General features: G+C 40.3%; 1 protein-coding gene across 1 annotated transcript in view; it reads left to right on the plus strand.

The window, feature by feature from the left end:
* LOC144722038 (tight junction protein 1-like) overlaps positions 1-13,512 on the plus strand; it is a 144,659-nt gene that overhangs the window by 52,589 nt on the left and 78,558 nt on the right. Inside the window, exon 2 of the mRNA XM_078600110.1 lies at positions 5,723-5,776. Coding sequence (XP_078456236.1) covers positions 5,723-5,776 — 54 coding nt within the window. The remainder of the gene's footprint in view (positions 1-5,722; positions 5,777-13,512) is intronic.

Consider the following 13,512-nt stretch of genomic DNA (forward strand, 5'->3'; position numbering starts at 1 on the left):
AGCACACTGGTGTGTTAAAGAGTAAACCCACAACATTTACAATTGTGAGGGATGGTGACAATAAAGGGAGACCTTTAACGAGCGGTAGATATGGAGCAGTTGATGATGATCATCATCGCGATTTACGATGTGAAAGATCTTGCATCATGTACAATGAAAAAAATACCCATTCCACGCAGCTAGCATTGCCTAAAAACACAAACTTGGAACATTATTTACACGAAAAAAATATTAGCTGCACCTCTTTCACGTAAATCATTACCTCATTTGAATAAGAAAAAAAATCGTCTTTAAATACGAAGATTGATTGAATGGTAAACCTCTGCGCCTGTTTGTGCGCAGCGGTGATGTCCGCTGAGTCGGTGTATTGATGGAAATGGTCGCCCGTGTGTCTGAGGCCACATTCTCAACACACCAGCGGTGTCACTGTATCACCAACTGGCCAATAACAGCCCTCAGTCAGCGCTTTAAATTCTGTGGATGCTAGAGGGCAAACACACACATTGCTCATGTGTCTCCAGTGGTATCCTTAAGCTCACGAGCTAAACTCTGTTCGTCCTTAGATCATCTGTTTCAAATTATCTGTGTCAAGCAGGCAGACTGTAAATCAGCTAGAGTCGGTTTTTTTGGTCAACAATATATCCACAGTCTTTAAAATAATAACGAAACGCAATACAAAAGGATTACGTGATGCAACGTATAGGACAATTGCATTACGCTGATTAAAAGCAATAATTATGCTTAATTGGGTGAATGTCACAGTGGTTAGTGTTATGAACCTGGTGACTTTAGTCTGATTCCCGGTCACGGCTAATATCAGTGGGTAGTTGTGAGATGTTAACTACCTCACCGGAGGTCGTGGGTTCGATCCCGACCCTGACGCCTGTATATTTGTAGTTTGGATGTTCTCACCGTGGTTGTGTGGATTTTGCCACGTGATAAGCCACTTTGTTGAGCTCTCAATTGTGGCCAGGTCTCTTCTGAAAAAGAGCTATACAGCTTAGAGTGGGCCTTAACCGGTAAAATTAACAAAATTGCTGAGTTTATATGAGTTGGTGGGGGGAGTGGGGGAGGTAGGGGGCAGCTTACAGGCCTGAAGGGGAGCAGGGAGGGCAATGGCACTGATGCATCAGCAACCTACTTGCAGTACTGCTCTGCGGGGGCTTTCTCACACGTGGTGACGTAATCTCTGCAACCAGACAAATTCTGTCTCGCAAGTTGCTGGAGCAGAGGCAATGCAGCATCACACCAAGCAATCGTTCTTCATGATTTACATGTGATGTGCCATGATCTTACATCTTAGGCATGTAACGACGCATTTATTAATTAATTGACTGATTTGCTTAATTATTAAGATCATGACACAAGCATCGTTAGAATTGATAGTTATGATTCATTCAAATTACAGTTTATACACGTGATATGCTAATGTGAGTCTAATGTAGTGACCCAAACTGTACAACAAACCAGATGGAACCACGCGACGAGAAACAATTTAAACGAAAGCACGAATGCAATGATTCCAAACTCAAATTGTCACCCGGCGAAGAGGAACATTTTGCCGCACAGCTTGTGAAGTGCCTTTCACATCCCTCCATTCCTTCGTTTCCTTTTGAACAGTTGCAAGGGTGGAAAGAAACGCCACGCTGAATGGACCAGAATGCATGCGATCACAAGGTGTTTATGGCATTGTGCCGTTGCTCCAAAGGAGAATGCCTTATTAAATAAAGAACAGATCCGACTATGTGCGGTTGTTTTCAAGTCGCAGAGTGCTTCATCCGCAACTTTGGCTCTTTGACATGCGATCTTCAAACGCCTACAAAGCTGACGCAGTGCTGCCGCTGCTGCTGCGCTAGAAAACTCCGTAACAAACTTGCGGAAAGTGTAGAGCTTGTGGTGGCGTAAGCATAATCCAGTCGGTACAGCCTGCCCGCAGCAGCTCACAGCTTGGATCAATGCGATTTGAGTTTAAACAGAGCTCATTGAAGCTGGATTTATGGGATCTAAGTACACAGGCCACTCTGCAGACACTGTTACGCCGGTGATATGTACACCCAGCGACACTTGAGTGAAGTTAAGATTGATCAGGCATGAACACCACAGTGTCTTACTACCCTGGTAACAGTTTACAAAGTGCGTTTAAATAATCGATAAGCTAAACATATGCAAGGCTGCATGCATGATTATGACTACACTGGTTTGTTATTCAGACAAAGCCTTAAAAAAAAATCGGCATTCCAAACTTTGAGTTCGAAAGTATGTTGTCCATGCAGGTCTGGTTGCCTGCTGTGCTTTTATGATTTGCCAGAATGACCACCTCGTGCAAATGTTATTTTCCTAGCTCCGTATGCACATGTGTTTCTATTTGCCTTTGCGCTTGTGTGCATAGGAAAAGAATGTGTTTTTAAAAAGAAGATTTTTTATGGCATTTTTTTCAGTTCTTTGTTTTTACTTTTCATAATAAACGTGTTTGGGTTAGATCGCGTAAATTATAAATGTGTCGTAACCCTCAACCACCCGACACGGCCAATCAGTAAAAAGGTGTCACGTTGACAAAAGACAAATAGTTCACTACTTTAGCCCAACGGTGTGTTGAACACTTTTTTACTGATTGGCCGTGTCGAGTGGTGGAGGGTTACGACACATTTATAAATAACGTGATGTAACCCAAAAACGTTTATTATGAATAATATTGGTCGCGAAAGCCTACGTGTTTTTACTTTTAATTTCATTTCATAGCAGAACATATGCAGGCTAATGTCTATTAAGAACTAGTTCTGCCCTTGTGGATTAGACTTCACTGGTATAAGAAACCTGTAATTTCACTATGTAATCTTCCATGAATGTTATGTTTTATGTTACAGTACAGTGCTGTGCTTTGTTGAATCTCTGTGAAGATATGTATTATGATCTGAAAATAGATCCAGCGGAATATAATTTAGAAAAAAGACAAAAAATAATAGTAAATTATATAGGTTCCCTTAGAGCATTGCCAAGTTTCTGCCCAAATAAACACGTGACATAATTGACATGGACATGTTACATTGCTAACATCTGCCGACATCTGTCTGCAAGATGGCATCTCTTCTGCCATTTTGCTACCCACTTAAGACCTCTGCTATATTCGGCGAGTGCCCAAAGTATGTTCCTCTAAAATATCTTCATCATTATCATCATCGCCAACCATGCTCAATCTTCTGCTGGATGAAGCCCCCCCCCCCCCAAAGGTGTCGCCATCACTTTTGATCCTGTATGTAAGAGTTCACGTGAATAATTAACTCATGGATAAGACATTTATTTAATAAGCAAAAAATTCACCGGTTGTGTGATTATTTAATAATTTACATTTGTTTACAAAAATATTCATATAGCACTTTTTAATGAAAAATGCATCGTACGTGTGAGGAAGTATGCATATATATATTTAAAACGCATACATTATATAACAGTATCCCTCTTACCCGAGGAAGCAGGAATACATTTTCAGACTAACATTTCATTTACTCAGTTAATTTTCACTCTTCTCCCGTGTGCACTCATCACAGGCGTGAACATTTAGTGCAATGCATCTTTGTTTGTGCTTCGGGTTTATGCGGCCTTCAGTGGTGAGGCAAAGGCAACACATTGTCCTGCGGAGGGAGCTGGTAGGAACGTTGGGTTGCTCGGTCAATGGCCAGGGTCAACGGCAGCTTGGTGTATTCCGCAAATATGCCCGACTGTGAGGGCGGGCAAAAGCCGGCGTGAGTCGGTTAAACGTTGAGTTTTATAAGGGCACCACGGGGTGACCAGCCCCTCCCCACCCAGTCCCACCCTCCCACCCCCCACCCAGCCCCACCCTCCCCACCCAGCCCCTCCCCACCCTCACCAGCCTCCTGGACCACCCAGCTTTCTTGTTGTTGGATGTAATTTTATGTTTGCTATTCCTCCAGATTCTTGTCGAGGAGGTGAAGGGTTACATATGTTTTGAGACAAAAAAACTAATCCAGGTTTTAAATGACCATTTGGATGATGTACGGTATTTCTGTATGTGATGCAACAATTTAGAGGTCATGGATAGATTCAACTAACTTGGTAATGTTGTGCAGAGTAATAGAGGTATGGATTTAGGAATAGCAATGTGACTCTGACTGACCTGTAGTGTTTGGCGCTGCTGATATGTAATTAGAAATAATAAACAAATACGCATTTCAAGATTATTGTGCTTCCTGCTTTTTTTTCATGGGCTGAGACCTGAGGTCCTCATTGAGGATGCACCTTAATTATTGCATTATTACAAAGTCTCTTCAATTGGAGTGTTATACACTTTGTGTATAAACCAGAGTTGTAGACTGCGGAGGTAAGATGAGGCTTGCTGTCTGCATGATTTGGGCTCACTCACTGGCATTTTGGCCGTGTGGCTCACTTCTCTTATGTTGACGATCCTAAGTTGTCCATTCGGTGTAGGAGGCCAAGGGGGTGACCAGGAGCCCCCTGGCTGCAGCAGATTGACACTCGTTTTCCAGAGCTTAGAATGGAAAATGGAGTTTGCGTAGGGATTTTTTTTCTTCCTGTAGGGACTGCTTGATTTGAGGTTGTACGGCAGATGCAACGATGTTGCTGCCTTGGGTGTATGCTTTCAACTTGAGTTGCTGCCTTATTTCGATTGTTATGTAGGCCAACTGCATACTATTAAATGTTGATCACATGATGGGATATTTTTTTAATTTATACATTTGTATTCACAATGACTGTGCTGGCAGAGCGAGTTAAAGCATCTCTTAAAAAAATATTCTTGCAGATGAATGCGAAAGCTTGCTTTCTCAGCAGTACATGTGGAAAAAAACAAAGTGATCGCTTTGAGGTTTTGGAATGACTTCAAAGACTCATTCTTTAAAGAGCACGTAACATCATATGAATTAACAACTCCAACCAGGCTTTTTGTTGGTGAGATGATACGGCTCTGGCTGGCCTTAACTACTTAGTAAGGCCAATACAAGATGTGTGATAAAACAAGTCACTATTTTTCTGAAGCAATATTATACAATTGAATAGTTGTTTTTTAAAGCGACTCCCGATAGCAATGTATCTACATGTATTATTAGCATGTGTATTTGGTATTCTTTTGTTGAGTGCTGCTTAATAGCAGCATTGCATTCTGAGAATACTTTAGGCAAATTCAATATGTTAACATCATCTCAAAGTGGGAAAACACATTTCTATGTTAAGTGGGATGAAAGTTGCAATACTCTACAGCGTTTGCATCTCACCACTGCGTGTTGCTTAAGCCTGCTTGATGATTGTTTTTATATTTGAAAAACTAGGGTCACTTATGTATGCTTGTCTCTTTTTATTGTGGTTTTACAATGTTATATGGTCTTTGAATAGCTTCATGATGCTCAAAACTGTGTTATTAAGAGTGCCGCAATATGCAATGGACATTTGTAAAATGGCCTTTTGTGACAGCCATAAGCCCAATAAATGTTACAAGCGATCCGATTGGCTGTGAAAAGAGAACGTTGGCAGTTAAGACCCGAAACTCCTATAGCACCAATTGGTTCCAAGACACAACAGACTCCCGTGGTAGTGTTGCTGCTAACCCTGTTCGTTTATTAGCATAACAGCTATAAAATGGGTCTAATGATGGCTTGTCAAAAGCCTGATTTACTGCTTTAGAGTCCTACTTATGGTGGCATATTTATGGCTGCGTCAGGCTCATGTTGTGATTTTGTTTTGTTTGTGGCAGGCTGGCACCATGGAGGAGACGATATGGGAGCAGCACACAGTAACCCTTAATAAGGTAAGAACTCGCGCTACATTTAAAATCATAGTATATGGACATACGTTCAAATGGGAACTTAATTCTAGTTAAAAAAATGTATCTCTATCCAATGTAATTCATTATACAGTACAGTGGTTTACTTAGAAAATATTGTACAGGGTGGTTGATATGTCTTGTGACCCCCATTTAACTGTCAAAAACGTAATATTTTGAATGAAGGTTTATTTAAAACAGAAAAATAATTATGCAAAGTAAAATCATATTGGGGGTCACAAGACAGCTGGACTACCATGTACATTAAAAAACTACAGTATACTGACCGTACACTAATGATCAATTAGGGTTTAGCCATCATCGATCTTGAGAATCTAGAATGGTATGCATATTTATCCATCATTTAGCCTTCGCTGATTTCGTTGTAGTTATGGGGAGGATGAATGGTGTATGACTGAGCAAAGGCAGATTTGCATAGCAGAGTTTTATCAGCACAAAGACAATTTTACGTAGCGAGTTCCCCCACCCTCCCCCTTCACCCCTTTTAAGTATTTTCACTTAGCTAGACCAATTTCAAGAATGCGAAATAAATTTACAAAAATATTTCATAGGCGCATGCATATATAGTATGTAGTTAATTTACACAAGGCATTTGACAAATGAAGCCAGAAATACTCAATAGATAAAAAAAAACTCCTGAGCCTATTTACAGGTATGCAAATAATGTAGGATGGGATTTTATTTTGTATAAACATTTTGTAATTGAACTCAGAATCTTAGACCATTGGTCTCACCACAGGAGACCCCTTGCCATAAAGTTACATTTTACCAACTACAGCTTAGACCTTTTGCTTTCAGAGTAACTGCAGTTACATCAAACTTGCAATGATCCAGTGTTTTCCAGTCTTAATGCCAAGTAGATACGATATGGCCATTTATCTTAAATATATATTTTTTCAATTGAGCCAAAAGTATTGATTTATTTTCCAAAGTCTGTTCACTTTTAAAATTGTCACCAAGGCAATGTGTAAATGTTGTAAACTATATATTTCATCCTATTATATTTTAAATGTACCAAGGCAGTTATTCTAGCTTGTGTTTAACGTGGTTTTTATTGGATTAAGAGTTGGAAATTTGTATTAAGTTCATTTAAAACCTCCACATTGATGACAGGAAGTAAAAAACTGTTTAAAACTAAATCATGAGCAACTTACGTTGATTAACAAATTTACTTTAACTTACTGTGGAAACAGAATATCCATTTGCATCGTCTCTACATAATATATAATTTTAGTTATATTGTTCACATTATTATAATTTTAGATGTAACCGTGGTTGACCAACTTAATATTTGCAACTCCCACTCATTGACAGTAATTGCAGAATGTGCTCTTACACCTAATTGCTAACTGTGCCTCGTTAGTAGACTGTCAAATGGAAACAGATTATGCATGGTTCACTGGGCCCTGGGAATGTTGGCCACACTGTGGTTGAGTTCAAAAACATTTCATCTCCTCATAGCCTGTTGCTAATATACATAAGGCATTTTTGGAACGTGGCCTGTGCAAGGCATTTGTTCAAACAAATGTGTAGCTTCAGTATGTATATTGGCTGTAAGCAAGTAATGTGACATTGAATATAATATTGCATTAATTGTTCACACAATGTTGTTACATTCACCCATATAAACAAACATGCATTTGCAATATGTTGAGCATGAGCTATGTTGCCTCAATGCACTTGTCGATATATTGTATATACATTGTTAAATACCTCAAGTGATTTATTTTGGAGGCTTTTCATCGGCCTAAAAGCCTTTTATGGTAATTCATGGTGATTTCCTTCAGACCTACAATTGTTGACATTTTGACTGATTTATTGTCATTATTACTCTGTGAATATAAATTCATCGTGGTTAAATATTTAATTTAAAGATATATACAGGCCACAAACCTCAGGCCAACATTCAAATGTGCTACCAGGGAGGGAGCACATTTTAAAATATCCATTCACTTCAAACATGTTGTGAAGTTTTTGTTTGTCCTATCTTGATACAGTAATTTTTCTATGACTGTTCCACCTGAAGACGGGGGCTTGTGTTGCCTCCAAAACGTCGTGATTTAATTTATTTGTTTTCGTTTTCCGTTTTTAACCTACGTGACTTTACCGAAAAAACCAAAGAGTATGGATCCTTGCAGTCACGAAAGCTTCAAATCTAGAATTGTCCTTCCTTATTATGCTGTTACTTTAAAAAGTCTGGAAAGCCAATATGCTGACAGGCAAAAACATTTTAATTCTATGTAGAAACACAGAATGAAAATAGATTTATGTATTTCATTACCATTCCATGATTGCGTTTGGGCTCATAATAGAAATATCCTGTAGAGAACAAAAAAGGATTACATTTTGCCTTAAAACTTCCGTGACTGCAGGAATTAATGTTCCGTGGTTCTTTCGGTAAGAACAAAGGATTCTCAGATCAGAAAATATCTAATACAGAATATAGAGGTTTCATACAGGTGTTAATAATTTTATTATTATAAAAAATTTAATTCAAACAGCGATATCCAATATACTTAATGAATATTGATGTTTATACAGCATATATAATGCATCTAGTGTGTGAGCACGAATGTTCTGGTATGATAGTTTGCAAATTGCACCTTCTTCCCAAAAGACCTGGGGTTATTCCTGACCATGCAATTCAGTGGTAATTGATATACCTGTTGTGAGCCTCTCCGAGGGCTAATTTGCATACAACCAGAGGCCTGGGAAACTTGGGTCCTACCAATGGCAGCACTGGAAAAGTCATGGCCATCAATAAAAAGTGTCCGTGAAAAGCATTGGTTCGATCAACTACAAAGGCTACAGATGATAAACAATTCCTCCAGTGCGTGTTTGCTTGATCTTTGGCTGCATTGGGTGTTTGACGTGACCACATATGGTCAGAGTGTAAAAAACTGGTGATGAAAGCATCACTGCCCAGGTGTGTTTTCATTGAAAACTTTTCCAGTAAGAATCCAGCCCTCTCATCACAAAGGCAAATTGCCAAAAGACCCCCCTCCCCTGTATAACCTTTACAGACTATTGGGACAAGTGCTGCAATCGAGCACCAATGAAGGTTGACACAGCACATGAGGGGTGGGTGGGCAGAACCACTCCCGGCTACCTTCATCTTCCCAGTGCTGATGTTTCCACTCTGCTTTAGATACTAATATAAGGCTGAGTCGACCTAGGGAAGGCCCAGGACCAGTTCAGATATAAATGTTGCCGATATGGGCTGTGAGTGGGAATCCAACTCGAATCGGTGGATTTGTAACACAGTGCACAAACTACTACACTACCGCTCCCTTCTCATTACAAAGACAGAGATTCCCCATATAGCCTTTGACAGACTGGTGGGGAAGGTGCTGTTAATGAGCACCTATTAAAGCCGGCACAGCACACAAGGAGGCGGGTGACCATCACCACGCCTAGCCGCCTTAGTCTCCCCAGTGCTCACGTTTACACTCCAAGTACACATTTAAGGTTGAGTTTACTGAACGGGGGCTGCTCAGGACAGGTTCAGACATTCATCACCGATGTTGGCCATGAACGGAAATTGATCTACGGTCGCTGAGTTTGAAGCGCGGTGCACTAGCCACTACACTACCTTTCCCTTCTTGTCACACACATATACACGTAGCTTTCCACAGCACACAATCTTGATGTTTTCATCGTGATGTTTCTTATGCATGGAAAGGATCATAGTGTTGGCACTCCTTCTGCTTTGATGTATACTTGGCTTTGTTTGGATTGATTGGGTTCGGGTAGGAGGTTAGGGAGTGCAGTGAGATAGGAGGAGAGGTGCTGACATCATCTTAATATGTTCACATCAGCATGTGTGCCAATTTATTAATTGGTTAGTATAATGGCACCTTTAGAATTTTTCACCAGGGCAAAATATTATGAAAAGGATCGAACCAGCTTGCTTTTGTCACGTGCCAAGATTATGTTCCCCATAGATTGCTTTTTTAACGCGTTATATTAGTTTATATTGCTATTAAGGAAATTATTCATATCTGTTGTTTTAAATATATATATATTTCCTGTTTCTGAAGGAAATCTATTAAGCCATTTCAACTTGTGTACATGATTACCTAACCTACTTTAATCTCCCTTTTATTTTACCAGGTAAGGCCCACTGAGCTATACAGGTCTTTTTCAGAAGCGACCTGGCCACAAATGATTGCCCAACGAAGTGGCTTATCACGTGGAAATGGAAATTTATAGCAGCCAAATACTCTCAATGCATGTTTTTAAATGTGGAGGGAAAAACCGGAAGACCTGGCAAAAAATCCACACGACCTCAGGGAGAACATGCAAACTCCACATATACAGGCGTCAGGGTCGGGATTAAACCCACGACCAATGATATACCGGGCGAGGTAGTTAGCATCTTGCCACCATGGTGCCCTTATATAGAAACACACATTACACAGAATCACTCAGGCTATCTCAGAGGTCGCAAACGGGTTTTGATTCCTTACCCGTACCCGGCCGCACCAGGGTCGCAAACGGGTACCCGTACCCTACCCGATACCCGGCTACCCGTACCCGGCAGGGTATCGGGTAGGGTACGGGTATCGGGTACCCGATTGCGACCTCTGGGATGAAGCCATGTTGCAGGCGTGGATGGGTTTATTCTAGGAACTTGTATTGTGAGAAGAGACAAGACGTTGGGAAATGAGTGACAAACGGTTACTCACCAGTGACTCACGGCCTACCTGTACCCGGCCGCACCAGGGTCGCAAACGGGTACCCGTACTCGTACCCGGCCGGGTACGGGTAGCCGGGTATCGGGTAGGGTACGGGTATCGGGTACCCGGTTGCGACCTCTGGGGTATTTCTCTGAACAGGCACAAATGACGGACGCGGTGAGGGTCATATGATGCGTGCGCTTGGGTCGCGTGATGCATGTGATTGGGTCATCAATGATCCCAAGGCAGTTTCACATCACAAGCATTAGTCAGTCATGCCACGTGGCAATTGCGACCAAGCACATGATGCAGGCAGGCATCGCTCTGGTGGCCACACCCTGGACATGTAACCCTAGAGCAATTTGCATGTGCATTCCCACTGTTTGCATGTGCATTGCCAACGAGAAGTCCAAAAGATTTAGCTTGCCTGCCCAGGACATTGTATGGCTTGCAACTTTTGGCAGTTCTTGAGCATTGGCTAGTATTTTTCCACATCTTGCAAAAAGATAATAAACATAAACACGTCTTATAATAGAGCTAGGGTCAGAGGGAGCAACATTTATGCAAGTTCACATAGTTTTGCAATAGTGTTGTTCAGGTTTTCTTGCACATACATTGTATGATATTTCACATGCAGTATATGCATTAGCGGTTGAAACATTAATGGAAATGAATGGCTACTAATTTCAAAAGTTAAAGTTTGCTGATGCTTCAAATTGTAACCCACAATGATGGTTTAAGTGGTTGAAAAAAGTAAGTAATGTTAATTGAAACAAAATGTTCAACTCGGAAATGAAGCTCAATGAAATATTAAATGAATTACGTGTCAATTTAAATTTGTTCAAGTTTAAGCAGGCTGCCGTGAATCTTTTGTAAAATCTATTTTTACGCAAAACAAAGACACACGCAAATGCATTACCGTGTGCGACTGTGTCAAAAGCGATTAAGCGCGATGGCAGAATACTTGTGTCATGTTCTTTCCTCTCGGTGTATGGGCTGGAAACGCATTGCATAGGCTAAACCGAGCCATCACTTGTATTAACATTGTAAAAGATATGTTGACTGTATACTTTCACCAATATGTTAACATTGACATTCAAATTTGTGCTGGAAGTGGTCATGACATCAAATGGTCCCCCCCCCCTGTAAAGAGGAAGTGCAACCAAGCAGCATTACGACAATCAGCATTACATTTTTTATTACGAAAAAATAGCGGTTGTGAAAATTGGACGTGCGGGATAAACCAAAGCTGCATGTATATATTCTATTTGAAATATTAGTTTATGCCATCCAGTTTCCAAGCATCGTACTTTAATGAATTTTGAAACAAAATTGTGGTTATTCTCGATAACCTAACTCGGGTTTAATATTTCACAAATTTCAAATATTTCCACGTAAGCAATGTAAAAATGTATGTATGTGGAACTTCTTTCGCACCATACGTAGGCAACCGTGCTTATCAGAGGTGCTTTGGAAGTACAACATACTTTTTCAATTCAGGCAGTTAAGACTTTTGATATTGGTGTGTGTGTGTGCTCGTAGTTATTCTGTCAAATTTTGTAAAGTGTGCCATGAATATGTTCGTTTAATTTAAGATGTTTGCTGAGATATCTTCTGTGGGTCTGTGATGTTGCACCATCTTAACATCTGAAAAAAAATGCCCTGTGAGGCTTTGGATGTTGACATGATTTTGGGAGGAAGAAGAAGAAATAAAGGGCCCTTGAATTTTGAATCAAATGACAAGCTTTAGCTTGGGGTCCACTACATAACATGACAATAATTAGAAGAGACAGTTTGGTTTTTTTTTTGGTAATGTGCAAACATCCATTGGTGCTGACATTGCTTTTAATAATATATTTTAAAAGGACAAACTTGACCTTGTTCATGGAAATGTATTTTTACTCGCATTTTTTGTAAGCAATTGATGTCTTTTCTTTCTATTGGGGAAAAGGTCGTATGTGTATGTGTGATACATCTAATAAATACACACGGGATCATTACTGTGATGTGTACGTGGTTTTCCATCAACCAGTACCGGGTTCTCATTAATTTGTGTATTTTTCTCTCGGAATAGAAGTCAACTTTGCCTCCCAGGAATAACCAGCAAATGTGCCATTGGCACAGTTTCCTTGCAACAGCTGGTTCGTCGAAGCATTGGCCACTGTCACGGATTTGCTTTTGGCAACCACGTGGAAAATTGGGCCCTGTGTCATTGATTTATTACAGGCGTTTTTTGTTGCCTGATAATTATCAGGCTATTATAATAGCTTCTCATTTATTAAAACGCATCTCACCATTGATAAATATTTGAGTACATTGGCGTTTGTGAATTTGCAGCTCGTGTCATCTGCAAAGTTAGACCTCTTAGCCACAGTGGTGTGGCGGACATACAACATGGATTGTTTTATCTGCGTAGTTTCTCGTCAATTTACTACACTTATCTGCAGAGCATTGCTGGTAATTACAGATAATAGGATAACATTTTCGAATAATTGTACTTATTCGTTATTTATTTTCATTATGATGCTTTTTTATCCTGGAGAGCCTCACTGAGTCTCATAACTTTTCCAGGAGGGTCCTGCCAAGTTTTTTTGCAAATGGGTAAATTGTGATAAATGCAGGTGATGTAAAAATTTGGACCATGATGTCGGTACACAATGGTCTACTGCGAATTACATCAATGGATCTTGACAGCTCATCGGATTCCTCCAGTCTAAATAAAGATTCTGATTACGATATTTAATGTCCACTGTGAACCGGCAGTAATAACAAAAAAAGGCAGCTTGCGGAATTTGAACCGGCAACCTCTGCACAAAGCAGTGAATGCGCTACCACTGGGCTCGCGTCACTGCCGCTACATAAAATATCCATAAATATTCATGGATAATAGAGCATTTCAAGTAGCCACTGGAAGGCTCTTTCTATTATCACTATTTCACTTTGTCGAAGATGCAGAGCGCATGCAGTGTAGAGCAGCGCACGATTTGAATCGATTAATTTATTGATGAATACGTGTCTGCA

This window comes from Lampetra planeri, chromosome 13, assembly GCF_965212315.1.
Source record: "Lampetra planeri chromosome 13, kcLamPlan1.2.h2, whole genome shotgun sequence".
Classification (NCBI taxonomy): domain Eukaryota; kingdom Metazoa; phylum Chordata; class Hyperoartia; order Petromyzontiformes; family Petromyzontidae; genus Lampetra; species Lampetra planeri.